Source organism: Anticarsia gemmatalis, chromosome 1 (genome assembly GCF_050436995.1).
Source record: "Anticarsia gemmatalis isolate Benzon Research Colony breed Stoneville strain chromosome 1, ilAntGemm2 primary, whole genome shotgun sequence".
NCBI lineage: Eukaryota > Metazoa > Arthropoda > Insecta > Lepidoptera > Erebidae > Anticarsia > Anticarsia gemmatalis.
Window position 1 is genome coordinate 12,519,294 of NC_134745.1, and position 24,088 is coordinate 12,543,381.

General features: G+C 36.9%; 1 protein-coding gene across 1 annotated transcript in view; it reads left to right on the forward strand.

Annotated features, from left to right (window-relative positions):
• Nucleotides 1–24,088, forward strand: part of Klp31E (kinesin-like protein 31E) — a 64,989-nt gene that overhangs the window by 15,704 nt on the left and 25,197 nt on the right. Inside the window, exons 3-4 of the mRNA XM_076120454.1 lie at nt 4,362–4,590; nt 22,415–22,660. Of these exons, the coding sequence (XP_075976569.1) occupies nt 4,362–4,590; nt 22,415–22,660 (475 nt within the window). The remainder of the gene's footprint in view (nt 1–4,361; nt 4,591–22,414; nt 22,661–24,088) is intronic.

Sequence of the window (24,088 nt, forward strand, 5' to 3'; positions counted from 1 at the left end):
AAGGAAATATTACGTCCATCAATTTATACAAAACCTGTCCAATTGGACATCTTTACAAAGGCAAAGGAACATCTCTCTGTCAGCCAGTTGATGAGACGTCATGCAAATCACACCTCGGCTCAACAATACCGAGTGTATTGTTAATCAGTAGTCCTACAAACTTGCCTTGTCTGCTTTACCACAAACAAAGCCTGCTGTGTACTTGAGAAAGTTGGAGACAGCGAGGAACAACTACGAAATAATAAATGTCTGTTCCAGGTCCTAATATGCATTAAAAACTGGTCGGAAATTACATAAAACTTTATATGTAAAAAGGGGGTTTATCTCTGGGGTCAGATCTTAGTTTCCCGTTTTTCTTTATGAAAACATTAATATAATAATCGCATACTTAAGCGAAGGGCTAATAACCGAATGCATGAACGTTGCGAATCACTGAAGTGGCTTCTTGTACACTTAAGGCCAGACGCCGATATACCTAAGCTAGTATCGAAGCAAACTCCAAGTGCTCCTTTGACCGGTGTTCGTGTGACGTCACAAAAGTTCCACTTCAAAAGCACGGCTCCTTTGGCAGTACATACACGAACTTCAATCACTCTGTTCTAAGAATGCATCGTTTCCTACATACGGGTATGTGAGGTCTATTGTACAACACCACAATGGAGACAGGAATGTCTGTCTACTCAGTGTTATTAAACCACAACAGCAAATCGGATATCACTACATATAATAGCCACGGTATTATGTGTATTGTTACCTTTATCACTGGTTTTTTGTATCGTAATTTGTCGCTCAAGTAATTTCGTATGAGTCAGCTGATTTTCATAATAAACAGTTATTCAGTGAAACGGGAAATGAAGTAAATTGAGATATTATTTCCCACGAGTTCATTTGCTTGAAGCCTTGAATGTCGGTCGTTTCTTTGTTTTATTTACTAAATACATCCATTATTACGTTGGATAAAAAGCCGTAATAACAGAGAAGTATGTAAAAAATCTCTAATAAAAATTTCGCATCGTTGGTCCGCAGTTATTACATGGTCATGCTGGCCTAGTATTCCACGCAGCCATTAATTAAATACTTTACGTCAACCGCCAAACCCAATGAGGACATCAACATTAGTGTTAATTTATTGCAGTCATTCAATCTGGAGGAGGTTGGATTTCAGCAGTAGCGTTAGATAGATCTATTCCATTGCGTAAATTATGCAGTTCCTTTGAGCAAAAGTTAGAAATATTTAAACGGACGACCATTAGAGGTGATGTTTTATTTTAGCTTCAAGTAAAGCAAAACAAGCACTTGCGATTCTTTAGATACTTCAAATGAATTACATCTGCAATAGAACCTGCGGAAAAACAAAGCTTGCATGCAGCGCTAAAAACTGGTGTTGAAAATGTACTTAGTCTTGAGGCTCGGTGCATGGCGTGCACTGTTTCCACACGGGCGCTCACGTGCCGTCCATTGTGTAACGCAGTACAATAGCCTCACTACGGCTAAATATAAATATGTGCATGCATTGGACGATACAAGAAATTGCTTCAAAGAAAATAGCTGAGGTGCTGTGGCGAAATTCACTTGCGGTGGACGTAAGAATACTTTGTGAAAGGTTCTTTTCCAATGACGAGCGTAGAAATCAACAACGATGAGAATGTACGAACAATATGGTGACGAGTGTCTTCGGTAAAACAAATATTATGTAGGTATGCGAATAACTGCAGTCAGTGCAGCCGCAGCAAATAAATATAGCTTACATCTCGACAGTCCATAAACTAGAATAAAAACTTGGCTGCGCAGCCTAAAGCCTTTCGTAGTTGGATATTATTCCACGTAAGCTAGTGATAAAGTCGTACTCCAACGTTATGAGGACAAATCACTTAACAATGAACTCGATGAAGTAAATTCAAAAAGACAAAGAGCAAATTCTGTATCTCAAGTTAATTGCATTCGTCATTCACGACCTAATAACTAAGGAGGAAACTGCTATTACCAAGAATAAGAAAAAACGGTATGACAAATCGGCTAATTGTGGCTAATTTTGAATTTTAATCTTCATAAACAACGACAGAGGCGGGAGAAATGAAAAACGTGAATAATGTACTAACGATGGATATAAAAACACTAAATACTTTTTTATGGTGATGGTACATTGCGCATGCGGCTCGCGTTCGTCCGGGCGGTCGGCGGTCGGTAATGTTCCCTTTAGAACCAGTAATTGGTGCTTCCGTTCTTCATTGCATGTGGAGGGATGGCGACATGCAGTTGTAGGGACATAATGAACTTGCATGGTTGTTTATCATAAAAACAATGACTTTGCAAGGTGTCCTCGGGTTCATGAACGCTGTCTACTCCCTAGACGGCGCGTCGATGAAAAATAAACTTACTGCTGACATCGTGTTGGGCTTAATGTATTAAATTCTAGAATATTCAATTATATTTCGTTCATTTATTTTATTTATTGCTCCTTTCAGACTCGTGGTCAGTCCTTTGTGGTGCTGTTACAGCAATTGCCTCTGCTCTTAGCCAATCCAATAGGTATTGTGATAAATAACATAATGCTAGGTGACTTTGGATCTTATTGAAGATCTTTTTTGGTGAAACTATAGCGCTTCGTTTATTCACAGTTTGACATTAGTTCTCATTGAGTCGAGATAATTTTCCGTCGTGGTGTTTATGTTGGCACAACGTAGTTTTATCTCGCATCGATCAGCTGGATGTTGCACAAACTAACCTTGAATGGTATCTACCGTTAGACCTTTGCGAGATCTGGTTTTTTATATCTTAGCACGTATGACCAGCCTTGATAGTACACACCTACTTGTGATGATTTATTTACCTGTTTATAAGATATAAGTATTATGCAAAGTTATTTTGCATATTTTTCCAACACGTGCGAAAAAATTGTTATTTGTTGGTGCCAAAAAAACGTTAACGCAGACGTAGGAGACCCTAGATTTAAGTTTTGATTAGGTGTTACTATTTTAAAAATACTTCATCTATTAATATGATCGTAAGTAGTCAGTAGGTAGACAAGTGGCTTTATCCATCATGTCAATGTCAGCGCAGTGGGAAGTACTGCATGATGAGCCGAGGCCACGGCAGCTCATCAAATAAACCAAGTTTGTTTTACGGGAATCCACCGAACAAACAAACTATTGGCACTTTATTTACACAGATGATGTAGTAGTATTGTGTTATGTAAATCAACATGAATGTTTGCAACAATACAACAGGATATTTACGATTGTGCTGTACATCTGATACACTCACGTGTCGATGTAAATGAAATGATCCGTGTTACGTGATTGATTTATTAAGCTGTAAGACGGATTTAGAATATACTGTCATCGTGAGTACAGGGGTTTTTCTATTTTCTACATCAAATACATAAATGAGTACTTTCGTATACAAATTCTAGCTCTTTTTCCATTGGCAAGAGACGCGAGACGAGAGCACGCCATTTGATTCGATTACTAGAAACTTCTTTTGTTTCATTATTATCAATTAATACATCTTGTCACTCAAAACCGCTGCTTACAAGTACTATGCACCTGACCTTTTTGAAGGACATCACCAAAACGATCTGTAATAGACACATTCCATATCAAATAATAACTCTAATATGTTATTTTAAAAAGTTTTGGTAGTAAATATTAAACGGGTAAAAGTAGGATCGATTGGTCGGTGAGTGTGTATGACATCGCGACGCCACAATGTCTGGTAGAGCGTGATAAACTTGACTCCCGTTCGTTCAAGTGTCGCAACTTGTTTGATCGACGTCCGATGTCGTTTACTTGTCCACTTCCAGTAAAGGTGATGTCTGAATACTAGTTCACATTCCTAACAGTGTACACTTACAGGATTGCAAAAAAATATTACTGGCCATAGAAAAAAATCTAATGATTCTACAACTGCTTTGAAATATGATACAGCTTAAGAGTACCTAAAGGTACGTTAATGACAAAACTTAGTCACCAGCCGGACAAGGTTTTGTCATAAAGGCAGCAGCCGATCTCATGTATATTCATATCCTTTTGTGCTGTAGTATTTAACAAATAAATATGCAAGAACATTATGCACTAGTGCTTTCAAATAGTGCATGAAAACATCGTTAGCGAGTTCGTTATGAAACTCAACATGCATACTGCCTTCGTGCGTCAATAAACGTCACTTGTCATACGAGCGTAAAGTGCATGTGCAATATCGGGTGTCAAAACGGGTAGCGGCTACCACTAATAGGCGTCTTCTGTCTTATTACTTTGATGGTTTATTTTGCTATGGTTTACGTAACGTGTAATTTTTAATTCAATTGTTATTTAAAAACCTTTTTATTCTGATAGTTTACGACGTGTTTCCTTTTGTTACAGAATTCGGCCGCAGACACCCGCAGAAGTCCTTGAAGGATGCGGGATATGCGCGCGAGCTGGCGGGGCCGCCGGCGACGGTGGCGTGGCCCTGGGCTCAGAGCGAGCCTTCACGTTCGACTTCGCGTTCGAACCATCATCGTGCCAACAGAATGTCTACGACACCTGCGTCAGGAAACTCGTTGAAGCTGCTCTAGACGGATACAATGCGACGGTGCTCGCGTACGGACAGGTCAGTTCATAAATATAGAGCGTGGCGAACATTTAATGTAGTGGAACTAAATTGGTGGATCACACAACGCTATACCACTGCTAACCGCTATGAATATCACAGCCAGACTGTTCCGTGATCTTCAAATAAAATAAATTTTGTTTCAGTGTTACACCTGAAGTTTGTGATTTAAGTTTTTATAACAAAGCGAAACTTGATTTCGAGCGTACAATGACCTGAAAGATACCGGTTTTAACGAAAGTTACAGTTTCAGGCATTTTATTTCGTGTCTTTCAAAATATTAATTGTCGTGCAATCTTCAGCATGTATCTTGTTGTGTTGTGGCAAAACTCGCCGCAGTCTACTTTTGACCTAGTTGCAAGTTGCTCTAAAAATATGTCGCGAACAACGGCTGTGGCCGCTGTAGTGCAATTGTTGCATCTTGCCGCGAACGAGTTGTTGACGGCTCGTCGCGTTCGTCGACAGTGCATTGTCAGCTCTAGGCGGGCCTAGGTTAAGGTCACGAGTGGATTTATATAAAACAGAGGCACGATCGATGGCAGCATTCATCTTCCGACGCTTGTCAAGTAGATAGATTTACATAACGACATAAAACGTCAATTAGCCTCCTAGAACTTATGACTTGACAAATATAATTTAAAAGCATGGTCTTTTCACTCACTTTGTATTAGTACAGTGGGTTACCCCATGAATCACCCGCGGAACTGTTGGCAAGCTGACAGTATTACGCTCCAAGACGATAAGACCAAAGAGAAGGGTACGCATAAACGGCCTACAAAATAAGATAATATTGATACGCCCGAAGATATTTCGGGTCGTAATACGAATCCTTGGGAAATGTGGGCAGTCACGCTACCTGGCCACTTTGTTACTGGTCCGGTGGAAAAATGAGTAACGACATGCTCTGCTGGCTCGAGCATGTTAAAAGAATTACTGTAAGAACTACACGATACGTGACCCTAAACAAAACGTAATTTAAAAGGTAATCTAATCTAGTTTTTACATGTTAAGTAGCTTTTTTTCATCAAATATTTGGAGTCAGATATCTTTAAAATTCATGACTTTCATGAGCGAGACTCGGGCCCGTCTAAGAAGTATTAATTTGAATGAAATTTCCGGTGGATCGGAACGCAAGGTCTGCAGAGGCTGTGTGGGGGCTTACTTCCGCCTCTAAATCTCGGTTACGTCCGACCCTAATGGAAATAATGTCATATTGATTCTTACTTTGGCGAAGTCGAAGTGGGGAATAGTTCGTAAACAGTCCTAAGAGAAATAAACGTTGTCTGCCAAGGCGAATAGACGGCACCGAAAACTGAGAAAAAGTTCGTGGCTAATATTTAACTGTCCTTGATACAACAGTTTTATCGTAAACAATGAAGGGCATGAAGGCCTTAGGTTACATAATTAAACTTACACAAACACTCATATCTATGTAAATAAATAGGTACTTGTTTTGAAATGACAGGTTCTACGTAGACATAGTACACAATTACAAAAGAACTCCTATACTTATAGCAGCATATATGGACAATCAATGCTACAAACGACAATCAACGTTTTATGGTATTGCGCACTTTATTAATTTATCCTCTTAAACTGTTTTGTATCTTAACGATTCCTTGCATAATTATCTCTCTAGGAAAATTTCCGCGATGAAACAATTACGTAATGTTTGCTTATATCCCAATATATCCGAGCTGTGAAACTTAACGCCCGAATCTATACCGGCTTGGAGTAAATCCGCAGGAAAAGAAGCCGTATTCGTACTAAACCCGATTTGTACGGTTGAAGTGGTTGCTGGTAAGACTTAGACGTAGTTTTGTTGTGTAAACAAATACGTTACAAAGAAGACCCGAGTAATAGCGCGAATATTCGTATATTTTTCTGAAGAAACAAGAAAGATCGTTTATTTCCCTTCCGATTGTTTGCTCCCAGCCCTTTCGTAGAACGAAAGTATTGATTTCATTCTATTTGGCATTCGTCATCCTCAGAGACCTTTAGTTGTTACTTAGTGTGGGTGTCACACAAGGTGATAGCATTGATATAAAATACATTTCCACTTATTTAATTATGGTTTATACACATCCTTTTTTCTATAAATGAAACCTAATCTTGAACTAAATATTTGTATGATCAATTGCTCACCCAGTGACATAGTTTTAGTTGGGCTAGTATTTTTACGTAACTAATTCATTAATTTGAATTATTGGGTCAAGTACGCAGTGGAGTTACGTACAATAATGTAAATTAAAAGTTTATTTTCGTTCATTAATAGAATTTGTTTCCAAATCACGGGTAGTCACGAGGTCTAACAAAGGCGACACCCTTAATCATCTTTATTTTTCATCGGCGAATATGATCATAAAGTTCATCGAATTCGTTTCGTCAATCAGTGTTTTCGACCTTCTAATGAAAAGTGATATATAAGTAAAACGTAAACTGAATATCAGTTAAATTAATGGACTCACACACCCTTTCGGAAAAGCCCATGTGTTATGTGTAAATTGTGGCGAATATTTATGAAATGAAACCGCTCCCTACGTTTGCACATCGCGTGTTCGACCCCACTTTACTCAGTTCCCAATCAAATTGCACACTTCAAACTTGTACAGTACACAAATGATTTGCTATCGCCAATCTATTACTTGAATCTAGGACTTGTCGTCATGGGTTCATAGTACGAATGGATACTTACATCTTATCGCGTCTTACAATCGCAGTTGAAATGAGTTTCTTGCTTTAACCTATTGTTTTTTATGATAGCTTATTTATTTACTAGTCGCGTTGATAGTGTAGATAAAATAGGAACTATTGTAATACCTTGCGGTACGCCAGTGACTAACCTCTTAAACACTTGGATATCGGATTGGAATCTTGAACAGAAGTCGACGAACTGTAAAGACTCGTAGACTAATATCCATTACTCGCATTTGTGCACATAAATATAACGTAGTAATTTCGCAGCGCAGTTTTTGCCCACATCTGAATGGAGTCAAACGGCTTATTTGATGCATCACGGCCAATTTGTCGTTGTTCCGACCTGTTTCGTGCGAACACTAGCTTATTTAAACAGAACATGTGTTGAAATTATTTACACATACATGCGCAAATACGCGAACTAAGTGTAGGCGCATATTATCGTCGGTGTAGTCTAGATTTGGCCTAATAAGAAAAAGTCACATTTTTGCATACTGTTTGAATACGACTATCCAGAACAAGATTACGTCAGTTAGTACTCCCACACGTCATGGGTATATTTGCCCCTTCGAAATAATATACTGCTTTATTTATGGATTTAAATTGACAGGAAGTGCCGACGGCATAGAGGGGGAAAGTAGAGCTTCTGTTATTACTTCAAACGTGTTGTAAAATAGTGGCCCTATAGACTTTGTTCTCGTTGATTTATGTGGCAGAACAGAACATTAAGGTGTTATATTGTGACCAGATAACATGTGTATTATGTTCTTTATGATCACATATTAATTTGTGTAATTAGGTTAAAAGTACAAAAAAAATCGTTCTGATATTTTTAACATTGAAGAGTCTTTTCAATCGATCGTTTCGATTGTAGACTTAAAATAGCCACTGTCTGTCATTGGATGACTTATTTGTGTCATTATTGTCGGAGGTCATTTTATTAGAGAGAGCATATGACATCCGTCCAAATCCTTGCCGATGATATTATTATATCATCGGCAAGGATTTGGACCAGGATCGTAAAGCTAGTTCAAATGACACGTGGTTCATCCGATGATCGCTTCCCACGCGGAACATAATAAAACATTGCCTATGTTCTAAGACAATACAGCTTCTGTATTACTTATTGTAATTGAATCCTATAATGTATACTCTTTTATGTAACCAACATGGGTGTGCTATTTCATATGCGTGCAAATCATTCCTTACGATATCAGATCGATAAATCTGTGATACCGATCGCTAATCACAACTTAACACAATACGTGGAATATGCACATGCATCTACTACAAACTGTCGCATTATGACGTAACTACGCATCAAAATATTTGTTTAATGCAATCTTACATCTCGTGTGAAGTAGTTTCTCCTTATCTGTTGGTAGTAACTCGGTGTCTGCCCACATGTTAGCACTAATTATGTTACATTACAAAAACTCAATGACAGAACGGATTATGATTTGCATGCGGTGTCATAATAACAATAAAAGTTGAACGAAACGGCCCGATGTGCGCGGGCGTCAGTCCTTGCCGCCCGCCCACGTCGACCTCCTTGCGATACGATATTTTACATGCCACGACACGATACCGATATTGGTTCAACGGTATGATTACATTTTCACAAAATAAATGAAACGCACTGACCATATATCTATTCGGGTACCTATAAGTGTGAGAAAGAGTCTACAGAAGACTTAGAAAATACAAGAACTGACAACTAACAATAACTATAGTCAAAAGGTTTTTAAAACGTAAAAAGCCAGTCGCTTATAAGCTAATTGCCCAATTAAAAAGCAATAAGAAATGATTTATTAATCTGACATATCTCAAGTCTTAATCTGACATAATCAATTAACAAAAGTTGTTAATTACCATACAACTTGTTATTTTCATAACATCAGTAACTTGTCTTTATATAAGAAAACGCGTTTTATTCGAACATTTTCCATTTAAATAGTGAAGTAGATACGAAATCAAGAGCTAAGTAGTTTGATTCTCTACTACTATCGACTTATATAAATTTTACACGAAAGTCTGTTTAGCACCTCTACCGGGCTCCGCAAGAACTATTTTGGTAGTACATTTTAAATGTCGAACTCTCGATACTCGACTGTAGAGAATTGCTGTTCTTTAGTCGTATCGGTAATGTATCGTGGCTTACAAATGACTACTAAGCAGCATGCTTGCCACGTCGCTAATTATGCACTCAGTAAAACATGATTGCTTATATTAAGCATTTAATCTTGTCTCTTGTTCTCAATATAAAGGACAAATTCTTAATAAAGTAATGTGCATTGTCTGATGTGGTCATTGCAGACTCAACCATTAATTTTATATTATGTAATACATGTTTATGGTAGTCATTTATCATTATCTATTGTGTAGTGATTTGTATTGCTAATATTGTATTTAATTAATTTTGAAATTGTTGTGTCATTCTTGGATCCTAGATATAATAGATTGAAATCTCATAAGTCACGACAAAATTAACTCAAATACGTTCTGTTTTGAGTACGTAAACATGCCGGAATTTTATAAAATTAGGTAGGATAGTAAGTTTTATACCTGGGAAGTACTTAGGCTTACTCTCAAGAAAATAATGCGGACGGAGCGGCAGACCGAAACTCATACAAAATTAATGCAATATCTCGCCCCTTGTATGTAATAATAATATGCTGTAAAAAGGATCGAAGCATAACATTGTTCCGGAAATCCCTAAAACTTTTAAACAAAGATCAAAAGGAGTCCACTTTGAATCCTCTACTACGATCCCAAATGGCATTTCTTATGATCTGTTTACAAAATATGACAGTCTACACGCTTTCCCCACTGTTCCGGGGTGCTCGGTAGCTAACGAACAAATATTTAGAGTTTTACGATTATCTTTGATGATTCCTTTCCTTTTTTTGCCACCCAGGATCATATTACTTACAGTTTTCCAAAACGACGCATTCTTAGCTTTAAATAGAACTCATATCGACTTATCAAATAATCTCGTGACAGCTAATCTATGTTGTCTCTTCCTATCAAATTTTAAACTATCTGTGAATGAGACAAAATGTAGATTGACTAATCGATTTAACGTTGAAGGCAGTTATTATGGAGAAGGTGTCATAGTAAAGCTCTTAGTCGCAGAGGTTGGGATACTCGGTATAGTTTAATGTATGTTGCTACCCATCCTTCTGATCGTTCCTAAGGACGCCCACGGGGAGTGACGTTGTGGTCTATTTATAGCGAGGCCAAACGATCTATTAAATGAGGACGTAATATGATTGATGTTTTGCAAATTGTAATAAAATTGTCTACAATCGCCGTACATCATTAAATCAGAAACATTCTCAGAAATAAGGCTTTGTTTATGTAGGTTCGAATCGTTAGTCATTTTGGCATAATTTTGTTGTCGCTGTTCGCTGCCGAATATTAAGGCACAACAATATAACCAACAGTCAAGTTTACCTTAATAATTATACCTAGGTAGGGCAAAATTTTTAAAGCATAATGTGTGTCTTTGATTGTTCTCTTAACGTTCTGAACAAAAATCTGAAAACAAAAGAATTTCAATCTCTATTTTTAGAACTCTCCCACTCTCTATCACTCTTACAGACCTTCGCCTTATCTACTTGACAATCCGCTAATTGAATCCCAGAAACTAGAACAACCCTGATAGAATCTACTTAATAGTGAATCATCATTACCCGTGCTCCCTAATTGAGAGGATTAGCGAAAGAGCGACGACCTTGTTCGTGAACTTGATGGAGACGTTACAACTAGGTTATCTTATCTATGACGTTCAAAGTTTCAAACTGTACAGTCAAAAGCAAAAATATTTATACACTGTCACATGTTTAACAACACTTTTGTCAATGAAAATAGTGAAATTACTACAGTTTTACAACTTTAAGGTAATTTTACAATTACTGTGCCTTTATTGTCGGCTATTAGCGATAATTAAATTGATATTTTCATAGAAAAAAAGTATGACAGTGTTAACATATTTATACTCGTGACTGTATTCAATAATTGCTACTATAAACCAGTTTACTTTTATAATTTATTGCCAGTTTGCCGAGGTTTTAGAACACGGAGGTGCACCGTTATTTAGAAATGACGTGAGTAATTGGCGAAATTGTTTTCGTATTAAAGTTATTATACTCGTTGCAAAGATGTGGGTGAAATAATAATGAATAGGAAATCTTGAGTGTTACTTGCTTGGTTGTGAAACTGTTTTAAACTTATTTATTTATCTTATGATGTAAAAACAAACACTTGTTTTTAAACTAGTTTATTAAAATGTTAGATTTTTTAGACCTCATCTTGTGTTTTGCGGAGGACGCAATTTGTCCCCTTTTTCCAATATAGGCCAAAGGTTGCGACCCTACTAATTTGAACTTAACCGACTACTGACCTCCCCAACAAATTAAAAATGAAATGAATTTCAAAAAAAGTTTGTTTTCGTGTTTTCCTCTGTATAATTTAAAACATAAGTTATTATCTTTAATAAATTAATATGTGTCTAACGATCTCCATTATGCTGTATCAATTTACATAAATTCATGATGATTGACTACAAATTTATGCAAATAAAAACTTCATAGTCATGTTAGACGAAAACTATTCGATGTATATCCGCCCGTCTTTGTCTATGGCTGTTATCGGCGGATATCCGGTACTACGAATAAACCTTTTGTTAGTGATAAAGGGATAGGGAAATACGCCTTTAGAATCATAACAAAAAAAAATTAGGTAGCTATCGATCTATTCTACAGTGTGTGAAAAAGTAACTGCATTTTAAAATTTTCGAGAAACACTCCTATCAAAAATCTTCAAATGCAAGTTATCAGCCAAGCGTATGAAAGTATATTTATTTTAAAAAACAAAACAGTTTTCGTGAATAGTGACTTAAAGTATCTGCCATACTTAAGGTAATTTCCTTCCATGGCCTACCATTTTTCCATCTTATAATAAGGTATCAATTTTCTATACGGAATTTAACGAGCTTATTTATGTCGTTTTTTAATGACACAAGTATTTAGTAATTATGCAAATGTTTAAACATTCTTTCTATATTCAGCTGGTCCTTCCCGACATCTAAAAATACGATAATTAACCGTCTTAAACTGTCACGCACTGAAGTTCGCAATGTTAACGACCCCAGTCATAACTCACGAAGAACACATGACCTCAGCCTTCGTGCCCAAACCAGTTCACATAGGCATTACCTAATCAAGTTAAATAGAACACGAAATATGAGGATACCTTTGACTTTCAGAACGTTCTCACTTTGGCCAGGTATGACTGACACGAAGACAGGTGTTGATGAATAATTTCCGTTTGTTGAATATTTTTGTGCGGTTTATTTCGCCTACTGAATGTCTGTAGTTGGCAATGTTTTGTGTATCCGTAGGTGTTTCGCGAGAATGCTTCTTCAGAAGTCTTATTCGCACTTTCATACCATATAAAATAATATTTGTGAATGTGTATTTTGTTGTTTTTCCTTGTTCGCCAAACTAAGGAAACACGTTTCGCAATTATTTGGAAAGATAATAAATAATATTCACGGAAGGACATAGGATACTTTAGGCACTAACCAGGACATACGCCACAGGTGGAGCCGCGGGCAATAGCTATTATATTGGTTTTATAAAATTGACGTTTTGCAAGTTACATAAAAGGTGTTCAATAGATTGTGTATTATTTTTGGCTTCACGTGGCGGCTGTTTCATTCATAAGTTGCCAAATAAGGTTTGGTTACAAATTAATCTTTACTATAAAATATGGATGTTACTGACCAAACAAGATATATGAGTAGATTAATGTCCGTATTAATAAACTTATAGAAATAAAGTAAATACGCAATACTCTTAGAGAAGTTTATTAACTCATTCAAACTTAAGCTTTAGGATTTTATATCGTAATATTATGTTACTGCCCGAATGCCTTGAAAAATAATAAATTTATGCTTAAGAATAAATACAAAGGCAACGAACTGTGGCAATAATTAGTAATATAACTAAAAAACATTATTTACGATTGTAAAAGGAAGTAATTAACCCTAGCAAGAACACTATTAAGTTATATGTTATTACCGTTTTTCTACGAAACCCTACTCGCGTACCTACTAATTGTTAATGTTCTTATTATTACGTAAATCAAAAAAATAAGTATACCTTTTTTTTAATTCATAAAAACTACTGAATTTACAACGACTGGTGAGCAGGACTACCATAAGAAACCTTTGTTGAAAAGCATGCAGTAAGCATTTAAGGGCAGAACGGTGACGACATTAGCGCCTACGCCGTAAATGGGCGGTCGGCGCGCGCTTATGATCTGTATCTGTGCGTATGCGCACGCCGAAGCGTTTTCCTACATGCGAGGCGGTGGCCACTGCGGCCAGTCACCACACACGAATTGAATATAATTGCTCTACATTCACACTATTTGCATGAAGCACTTTATTCATTTGCCGAATTCTCCGATTGGGGCTAAGTTATTGATTCGCAGTCCAGTTTGAAATGAGTTTCTCCTAATTAGCAATTGAAGGCAGAAGATAAAGTACCTAAATTGTACCCGAAAACTGTATTTAATTATGCCTATGCTCTATAACTTTATAATACTTCATTCATGTTATTCTCACACCTTTACATAAAATTCTTTACGCAGTTTTATCCCCTTATTAAGATTTAAACTTAATGAAAAGAATGAATAAAACAAAGCGTTTCATAGAATTTTATGAATAGTTTACGCTTAAATACACCATTCACAATCACTGCCTTTCAAATATAAACCAAAGCTTAACACTGCGATTTACTCAGCTCTCAATAGACAGCAGTGTGATGCAAGCCCTTATAGCTGCATATTATTATGAGAAAGCATTGTTTAAAGGGTCTTTGCTCATGTATCCATACAAAGCCGAACTAAGAAATCAAACTTAGGCTTGCTACATACATATTCAGGTCATTCATAATTATGTAGATGAATATTTTCCCCGGACTTTCATCTACATATATTCGATTTACCAAACGACTGAGCCGATTCAAGTCGAATCTGTGTGTAGGCTGTGTGCAGCAAGCCTCGAAGTTCTACCCGCAAAGTAAAGGCGTTAGGCCGATTACACGCTCACTTACACCACAAACATCTCGGCACGTTCTAATAAGGCCAAGTAATTCGCCTCTTGCGTAAACTGTTACGAGCTAAACACAGTGTGCCGGCGACCTTATTGTTTGTGTTGATTCATTCTCTTAATATGTAAATGACTGGTCTCATTTCATGCCTTTCAAAGTGTCGCTCTTTGTCGAGTAATGTAATGTAATGGGGAGAAAAATGTTTAGCTATTACACTAATCGTTGTGTTGATTGTGTATTATAAGGTGATTTATTTTCGAGCAGTTAATAGTCGTTTAGTAAAATTAATTTATTAATCAGTTATGAAGGTTTAAACGTTTAAAAAAACATAATAATATGGGGCTGCAAGATTTAAGGCCGATTCAAACCGAATACGACGGAATCATGCGGTTTACGCTACCGCTGGCGGAAGTGGGCAACGCTAGAATTACTAAAAGGCTTTTATATAGGTTATTAGAAATGCACCTTATAACTTTAGATGTTAAACTGATTGACCTAATATATAGAAATGAATCAAATATGGTAAATAGTGAACCGCGATACTTGAATTTTCTTGCCAGATTGGTGGCATTTGCCAAAGACTCTAGCTACATTAAGCATTTTAAGATGTTATCCCGTCAATGACTGCTTCAAACTCTTCCTAGTTACAAATAGTGAAAGGATTATGAAGTAACTCGTACAACGATCTCGACAATTGAAAGTGTTAGGTAATGTCACTTGTCACGATGACCATTTACTGTTTACATATTAAAATGTCAAGTGTTCTGCAAATACTCTGATGAGTTGTTGTTTCTTCGCAAGTGAATGGCAGAGAGTGAAGTTTTTGAAAGTTACACCTACGAAATATCTCTAGCACATTAACAAATATATACAGATACGGACTCCCAGACCAGCATTTGGGCAGCGTGGTGGGCTCAGACCTAAACCCCTCTCTTTTTGGAACTAAACCTGTACTCTGCAATGGGTTAAATTTACCTTGCTTTATTTGTTATTATTTACATTTTTGTTAAAATACGTATATAAAAAGCACTGGGCTTATTGTAGTAAAACGGTAAAGATTAAAACGTGTGGTCCTTGAAAAAGAAAATTGTGTAATAACATATTTTTCAAAATATAGCCTTTCACCCTGTCTATTGTAATTGAAGAATAGTATAAGATAATAGACTACATAATTCATTATACAATGCAAAAAATAACATAGTAATACTCTTAATCTATATTAGAATCGGTAAACAAAACAGGCAAGCTCGTAATCTTGTATCAAAACATAGTCATAGACGGGCCGCGGGCGCCATCCGACGATAACATCGAATTCGTCACCAACTCAACCGCTGCCTCTAATCCTTCCACCAGATAAATACTACTCATATACATAGATAACACAGACTCAGAGAAAAATATACCTTAAAGTTTCATATATAAGGTGGATATTCTAATAGTGGTCAGGTCCTCGGTCACTAGTGACCTGCTAACGGAAGACTCACGAAGGGTTACACCTGATTCAATACTCGTAGTAATGTGTTTACATTTACACATCCTTGTGAGGAGTGCAGTTTTGTACTACTTGTTTATATTGGTTATCTTTTACTTCTGTTTATAGTAGTTTGTAAAACGCTGACAATTTAAATGCACGGATGCAGTTCCAGGTAGTTTTTAATATCAACAATGCCTTATTTTCTATTCGAGTACAAAGGACAGAATTTGCGCAATCATTTCGCCCAGTAGGCAACGAGTGGCAACTACAACCAATCCCACCCAGTCTCTGCTGCAAGGGTTAGAACAACACGTGTGCTTAAGCTAAGTATCTTTCTTGACACTGGTTTTGGCTTTCACTGAGCTTATGCAGTTTTCACACCTAACATAATGTAATGGACCGTGACAAATGTGACTGTGACCTTGACAGTTTTCGTTCTAGAAGTATTCATTCTTTATCTATCTATCTTATCAGTTCATATCTACCTATAGTAAATTATAGTATAGTAAAAGTCACACCAATATTGCTTAACTTCAATTGGGCGTATCAAACCAACTAACAGTATATTTACCAACATATTTGAATGTTATTTCGGTGCAATCTCAAGCAGTAGCTACATAAACATAACCTTCTTCTCTTCTTCAGATCTTTCTTATCAATAGATATCTTTCTTCCAAGATATTCAATCAGAGATCGATGTAAGAAATTTTATTTTCAACAAAAATAGTAATCGCTATTTTTGAAGATATTTTTGGTCCATGATAGCTTATCGTTATATCGCCCAAACAAACGTAATATAATAATGAAAAAACCACATAAACGGGGAAAATGAGCAAAGACTTGCTTTCTATGTGCGCAAAAAAAAATCTACTTTGTGTCAGTGGGTCAGCCTCCCTGAATTTTCTCTTACATTGTTCATCTTTTGTCCATGTCATCATTCTAAAAACTTCACGCTCTCTCGTGTATCTTCGTTTATCAAGAGATACCTAGACCTACTCTTAATAACATTGCGATCACGATACGGATCCAATACCTATCGTTTATTTAAATTTATACCAGCACCTAATTATAGAAACGTGTTTACAATTTAATTATCTCGATTCTCATTGATCGGCATGCTTCGCAAGGACGTTAGACTGCCTCATCATTGTACCTGAACTGGAAATGTAATCAACAGTAATGATTCTAGTAATACGGCACGGGTGATGATATGATCATTGACGTGAATTATATGAACTTGTAGTACAAATGCCAGCTTAGGAAAACAAAGATATTTTTTTAAACTCATTAACGTGTTTCTAATGATAAAAAGGTTGTATAGCAAAAAAAGCCTTTTCCCCACAGTCGTACACATAAAGGCTTTTTTTATGCCCCTTACTGTCCCACTGCTGGGTAAGGAGGTCCTCCCGAATGAGTTATGGGTTAGGCCTTGAATTCACTGCGCTGGACTTTGAGACCTCAAGAAATATTATAAAAGAAAACTCTGTCTCTAGTATTTGTAAATTACGATCAATTCCAAGTCAATCTTGTACAGATTTGTGAGAACATTTTCTGGAGATTAACAAAGTTTATGTACAAAACGTACGTTTTATTATGCCGTACCAATGCGAAATGTGTCGGTTACAGACTATGAATGGTATATTAGTAAATTAGTAGTACGGGAAGGTACCTCCTCGCTGAATAATTCGACTACTTCAAACAGCTTTCTGGTTTATCACGACCTAAAATGTCACATACAATATGAAAAACACTTTTTCGCACAAACACAATGTTGGTTTTAAAACCCTGATTCGAATTGAAATATAAGGAAGTTAGGCGAACTTTTAAATTAATTTAGGTACTTATTTACTTGTCAAGCATTCTAAAAGGTTTCTGAGATGCGGTTAATTGATGATATTGGCATTCAGTTTCCGTGATTCTCAACAATTTACGAAAATACCCATGGAATGTTAAACTATCGAATTATGGTAATAAGCGGTTGTTCGCACATGTTATGATAATATATTAATTCATGCTAACTTGTTACACGAGTATTGTATAGCGTATCAATATGCGCTGCAGTTCGCAAATAAAATGCACATAAACACGTACAAGCTATTGTTCTAGGCGTGTCTTATGTACACACGGAATGATAAATAATCGAGATTACGTGTTTCAGGACTATTTACATCGCGACTTTAGTTGCTTATTGTTTTCTTGCCCAGAACATTTTACTACAAATAGATTACTAACCGTGGAATTATGTTTTCTATTGACAAAAACATTCCCTAAGACAGCCTAAAATGTATCTGCACGAAAGTAAATTGACAATTTCATTCCTATAGCAAATTTACCAAAAAGCTTCCGCCAGCTTCTTCACAGCCTGTATCCATTTAGCCCAAGAGTTTCTAAACGTTCATTCAATTGTAATTGCATAAAAGGATACAGGTGTCCCAACACCATATTCGCTTATTACCGCAATCTAATCCGTCCTTAAACGTTATAGCGCTAAGGACGCAATACACTGCGTCAATTTGAGCGTGTTTCCGCGTTTTGTCGTGTCGTGTCGTGTCGCAGGTGACATCAGAGTAAACAAAACGATCGTGCGCGTGCCATTCAGTTTATTACTGCCCTTATTTAACATGTAAACGACTGGCGACTTTGTAAAAATACAAACTGTGGTCTGAAGAGTACAAAATGGGATACTTTGTCCTCTTAAGTGAGCTGTTTATTTCCCATCTTGGAATATTTGTGCTTACTTTGTTTCAGTCTTCGTTTGTGTAAGCTTTCCGCGATGATGGTCGTTACATGGGACCCATTTATCACCCTTAGTCAACCTTTCGTCATGGTAATAGTTGCTGGAGGTTAGAATATTTTTGAAAAAGGGAAAGAAATATATACCTACTTGAGTTTATGTTCTAACAAACACTTGGTTAAGCATCTGTTGAAATTTTATTTATATTGATATCTGTTATTTGTTTAATCCTAACATTGTTTGCTTATTCAAAATTTTGTTTTTTTTTGCTGTTTTATCAATTGTAGAATGGATTGTCGCCACTTTTAAGATGGTTACCATAGAAAATAACCGTATTTTTATCATATTATACCTGTCTTCTTCAACATATTCGCTCAAACCTCGTAACTTATGCCGTAAATGTATTATGTAAGATCACCTAAAGGAACTTAGAGAAACAGGTTTTGTAAAATGTTGATTTGTACCTTGAACGTTGATTATATACTAATTGATTACGCACCTATGTGTTTAAAAATTTACGCGTTAAGGCAATTTACAATATTTGCTTAAAAATATAATTTTTCTGTTGTTTATCTCTCTAAACGTGTTTTAACTATACGTTTTGAAGTAAATTTGTAGATTATATCCTTAAGCTGTATATTCAAATATAAATATATTAGTTTACTTTTTCAATAGTCAACAGTGTGCTAAGTCAATATAATTTGATAGCATAATTTGTCACGCGCGTACTAACGTACAAAGTGGCGAGAATATTCTGCAATAAATATATGTCATCAAAAACATCCTGTAAAAACCTCAAGTCTCGCAGCTGATTCTCTCTGCCGTAAAAATTTGTAAGATCTATGTAATACCAAGTCGAGTAATCTGTTTAGTCTCTACTTAAAGGACCTTCTGTCATAAATTATTATCATGCCAATATTAAATATATTTTACGTGTAAAACAAATAAATCGACCTGGCCATCATACAATGTGAGAATATGATTCTTCGACAGGTGTCTTGACCTAACCTTTCTCTCATTTGTGAAAGAGACCCGACCCAGCAAGAGGACAATACTGTCTTTTAGTTACTTAACTTACCTACTAAAGTAAAATAGAATTTCTGACCACAAGGTCATCTCAACAAAGATGAAGTCTATTGCAAGCCAAAAGTTGTTATTGAATTTTATAGGCCAACTAGTCGCATTCCAAATAATTATTGCATTTTAAGTTTAAAGTCAACACATGCCAGAAATTTTCAAACTCATCTTGACCTATAACGGGACGGTCGTAGGCGTCGCATAAATAATGTACTCTAGTAAATTAATACCCAAAACGAAATTATAAACATCTATACTAATTTATACTAACATAATAAAGCTGAAGAGTGGTTGTTTGTTTGTTTGAACGCGCTAATATCAGAAACTATTAGTCCGATTTGAAAAATTCAGTGTTAGATAGTCCATTTATTGAGGCAGACTACAGGATATATATCATCACGCTACGACCAATAGGAGCAGAATACCAGTAAAAAAATTATAAAAAAGGCGAAAATTTTGACACATTCTCTTATGTGACGCAAGCGAAGTTGCGCGGGTCAGCTAGTTTCATATACAAGGTGTTTTATGGCCGGACTGCCCGCCCACTTGACACAGCTGGTAACCAAAACTAATAACTCCATGACCTATGTCTACAGACACTTTGAGCAACATCTCATTCCGCTGACCTTCTAACCAATGTTTGTTCTAAGAGTATTCGCCGGCAATTGATAATTGTTTAGCAAACAACTACACAGAATCTGTTTACACAAGCCATTATCCGTACACAATAGCCTTACCTAATGTTATAACGTCGCGCGTCGTAAGCCAATATCTCGATAGCATAAAGTTTGCAAAAAGCGTGGCCTTAATCCCATACAACACCAATCAACTCGGATTATGTCATGCTTGTTCTAAGAGATTAAAGACCCGTTTGTGCCCCGCAATATGATATTCCCTAAGAATTTGATATTCTCTGAGAGCCGTCGCATCGATTTTATGCTTACTAATTAGACAGTCTTGCTCAGTGGGAGGTGGTCAAATCCACCATGACGTTCCGAGAATTGTTTGCTTGGAATTAGAAACTTCAAGATAAAGTCGACCTTCGCAACCTTAGAAGTAACTGGAAAACATGTAATAAGACGGGAAAACTTTTTTATTGAATGTCCTATTCAATTCATAGTTAAGCAAGTTGTTATATGGGAACAGCTTGTAACCTATTCAGGTTTGCGTCACAAACAATACTCGATCCTAACCTGGTGCTATGACGTCAGTGAATGTAGACCTTTATTCGAAGAACAAACGATATGAATGTTGTCACAGGCGCATAAAATTATACAGCCTCTTGTGTTGGAAAATGCAATAATATGAGTAAGTGCTTGAAGTGAATTAGATGTCAAGCAAAATTGAATTCCGTCGGTAGTTGGTGTGTCTGTGAACAGCACTATTGTTGGGAAACAAAGCGAAATAAGAGGAAATTCCTAGGTGTCTGAGACTAGCCTTTCTATTGTCTCCGCCATATTTTCCAAATGCCAAGCTAGAAATCGTCCCGCCCTCTTCATTAGTGTCCGTTTTATCTCACAATTATCAACATATATGATTAGAGACGCATCACTGCTTGGTGCTTTCTCTCTTTGTTGTTCTTTATCTGATTAAGACGATGTAACCGTACTCCGCACGTACGAACTTTTTCTGTGGTTTAGAGATAAAATTATATAATTGTAAAGCAATAGTGATTGTTAAGTGGAGTCTCACGATCCGTATTGCAGTCACGCGCTCGCGCCGACAGACAGACAGACGCCCGATGTGCGAACGATGTAACAATGGCTATTAATGTCCCACATATAAGTACGTAATTGTATGTTGTGATCGCTATCTCTATTGGATCGAACGCCTTCGTTGGAATATGTATATCCGTCGCTTGGATCCCGTATCCGGGTACAAGGCCTGTTTCCTTTGTAAACAAGTGATGTTATCTCTTTTTAATTTTCATTAGATTAAATACTCCAAGAGGAAGTTGATCACTCGCCTTCTATGGGTTCTCATGAATGAATAAGCTCATTCACTAGATATCATACTTTCGATTTCTGTGTACACACGCCGGTGTTATGCGGAGGTATATACTTGAAATGAATGTGTGATGAGATGACCGCTCGGCGTCCAAATAAGATCTCCATCTTATTAACACAGAGCACGCAGTTCTTATGTTTTCCATTTGTTACGCGCATATATTGCAAATTGATTGTTTTGGTCAAGTTTTTTAAAGTTCTAGAAGCTGTGTGGTATTGCACATAAGGTATTGCATGCATGAGACAATGAATACAATTTAGGTCAGATTTTATTGCAGAAACACTTGGTGTATGGAAGCCGTCATAGTGCGTCTTACATGTTCTTTGTACTGAAGAAACATAACGTCCATAGTAGTTTATAATTCATGCGTTTAGAAAGTGAGTTTGGCGGTCAGTCACCGTGACCGTGGGAACTGGTGTCGTCACGCCCATTCCTTCGTTTATCAAGTAATTAACGGAGCAGTTCCGCAAGTGAATGCTTCCGGGATATTCGGATAACATGTTTATTTGACGCTATTATCGTTCTAAAACTGTTATATTCGTAACGGTTTAGAGATAGGATATAAATTCGTTGCATAACGCCAATTTTATTACGTCTTCATGATTGAAATATTGATTCAATAAACTCATATTGTTGTGTTGTGTTAAGTTTGAAATATTCGACATCTAAACGCTTGATGTTCTTAGACTTATGTTTTTATTCTTTTGTTCTCAGACTGGCTCCGGCAAGACATACACTATGGGCAGCGGTTGGGAAGGCGAAGGTGACGGAGACGAGGAAAGGCGCGGCATCATCCCCCGCGCCATCCGGGATCTGTTCGCCGGCGCTGAAGCCAGGGCTGAGGAGGCCCGCGCCCAGGGCCAGCTGCCCCCGGAGTTCTCAGTCCAAGCGCAGTTCATAGAACTCTACAATGAAGATATCGTGGACCTGCTTGATCCTGCCAAAGATCCTTTTGCTAAGGTTGGTGTCGATGATGTAATATTACAGATTTAGGTACTACAGAACAGTAGTGTGGCTAGACTCGTAGTTTTATCAGTAATTAAACAAGGATGAACTCTTAGAATCTGATAAATATGATGGTGATACAAATGGCCGTTGTTGATAGCATTCGCTAAAACGTCGGCTAAGCCGGATTCTCATCAGTCTGCAGTTAGTTAATAATAGAAAACTGGTAGCAGTAGGCAAATATAACGTAAGCGCTAGGTAATACGACAAGAAACCTTCGTGGTAATAAATATGGCCTTAGTTTTCGCCCGCGCTTTTACCATGCAGCCCTATTGGTTGGCGATTGAGTCCGTCATAGTTTGCTATACATTGAGAGGCGCTCATAGCCAGTTGCGCTCACCGATCTGACGACGATCTGTGGGTGAAGCAACCGTTGGCGCGGTCATTCTTTAGATGGGTGACCGCATAGTGGTATTTGAGCTGGGCATCTCCGTGCTTCGGAGGGCACGTAAAAAGTCGGTCCCGGTTGTTGTCTACTAAGATAACAGTCGTTAAGCCATGTCAAAGGTCTTTCGGGCGGCTTGAACAACTTTGACACTAGGTTGACCACTAACCATACAATAAGAAGAAGTATACATTGAGTCCGTCATAGTTTGCAATACATCGTTATATTCAGAAAAATACATCATTTCTCGTCACGTTGTTTATTTACATGTATCATTACAAGTTGCCGAGTATGGAGGCTATAATCATGTCCTCGACAGTTCGATAATTGTTTACGACTTTACGTTGCAGCTCCTTGTACGGTGTGGTCCGCTTCAGAGTCCGATCATTTGAATAAGTCACATTCTTTTGACTAATATAGTGCGACGGGAACTGAAGTCAACCTGTCTATTATGTATCTATTTGTGGCACAAATAAGAGATAGAGATTTTAATGCAGTTCACGATTGCCAACTGCTGTTTCGTTTGTCCAACGAACAAAAATGTCCAAAGCAACTTGTTTTTTATACAAGCATAATAATTTACTCAAGAACCCTACGGATGAAAATCAATTTATAAATACGTGTTAATAAATTGATTTCAACTTTTTATGATTCGATAAAAAATAAAGTGAATTATTAATCTCAGTGTTTTATACAAATACAATATCGCACTTTTAGCCTTTTATTATTTGCTTTTTTTGCTAGTGTATCTTATGTTTCTTGATTGGAAACAAACCGCATCAGACAGTTCTTTGAAACCCGCTTACTGTAAAAACTGATTAGTTTTTAATGGACCTCCAGGATGTCTGTTCATTAAATGTTTTATTTCATTGCTTTTTGTCTGCGATTACAAAACTCAAGTGTTGCCGCAATACCGGCGACATTTTCGCGCGTCCACAATTTATTACAAAGTGCGAATTGCAAGTGAATGTCGCAAGTTACTGGACGTCTTACATTTG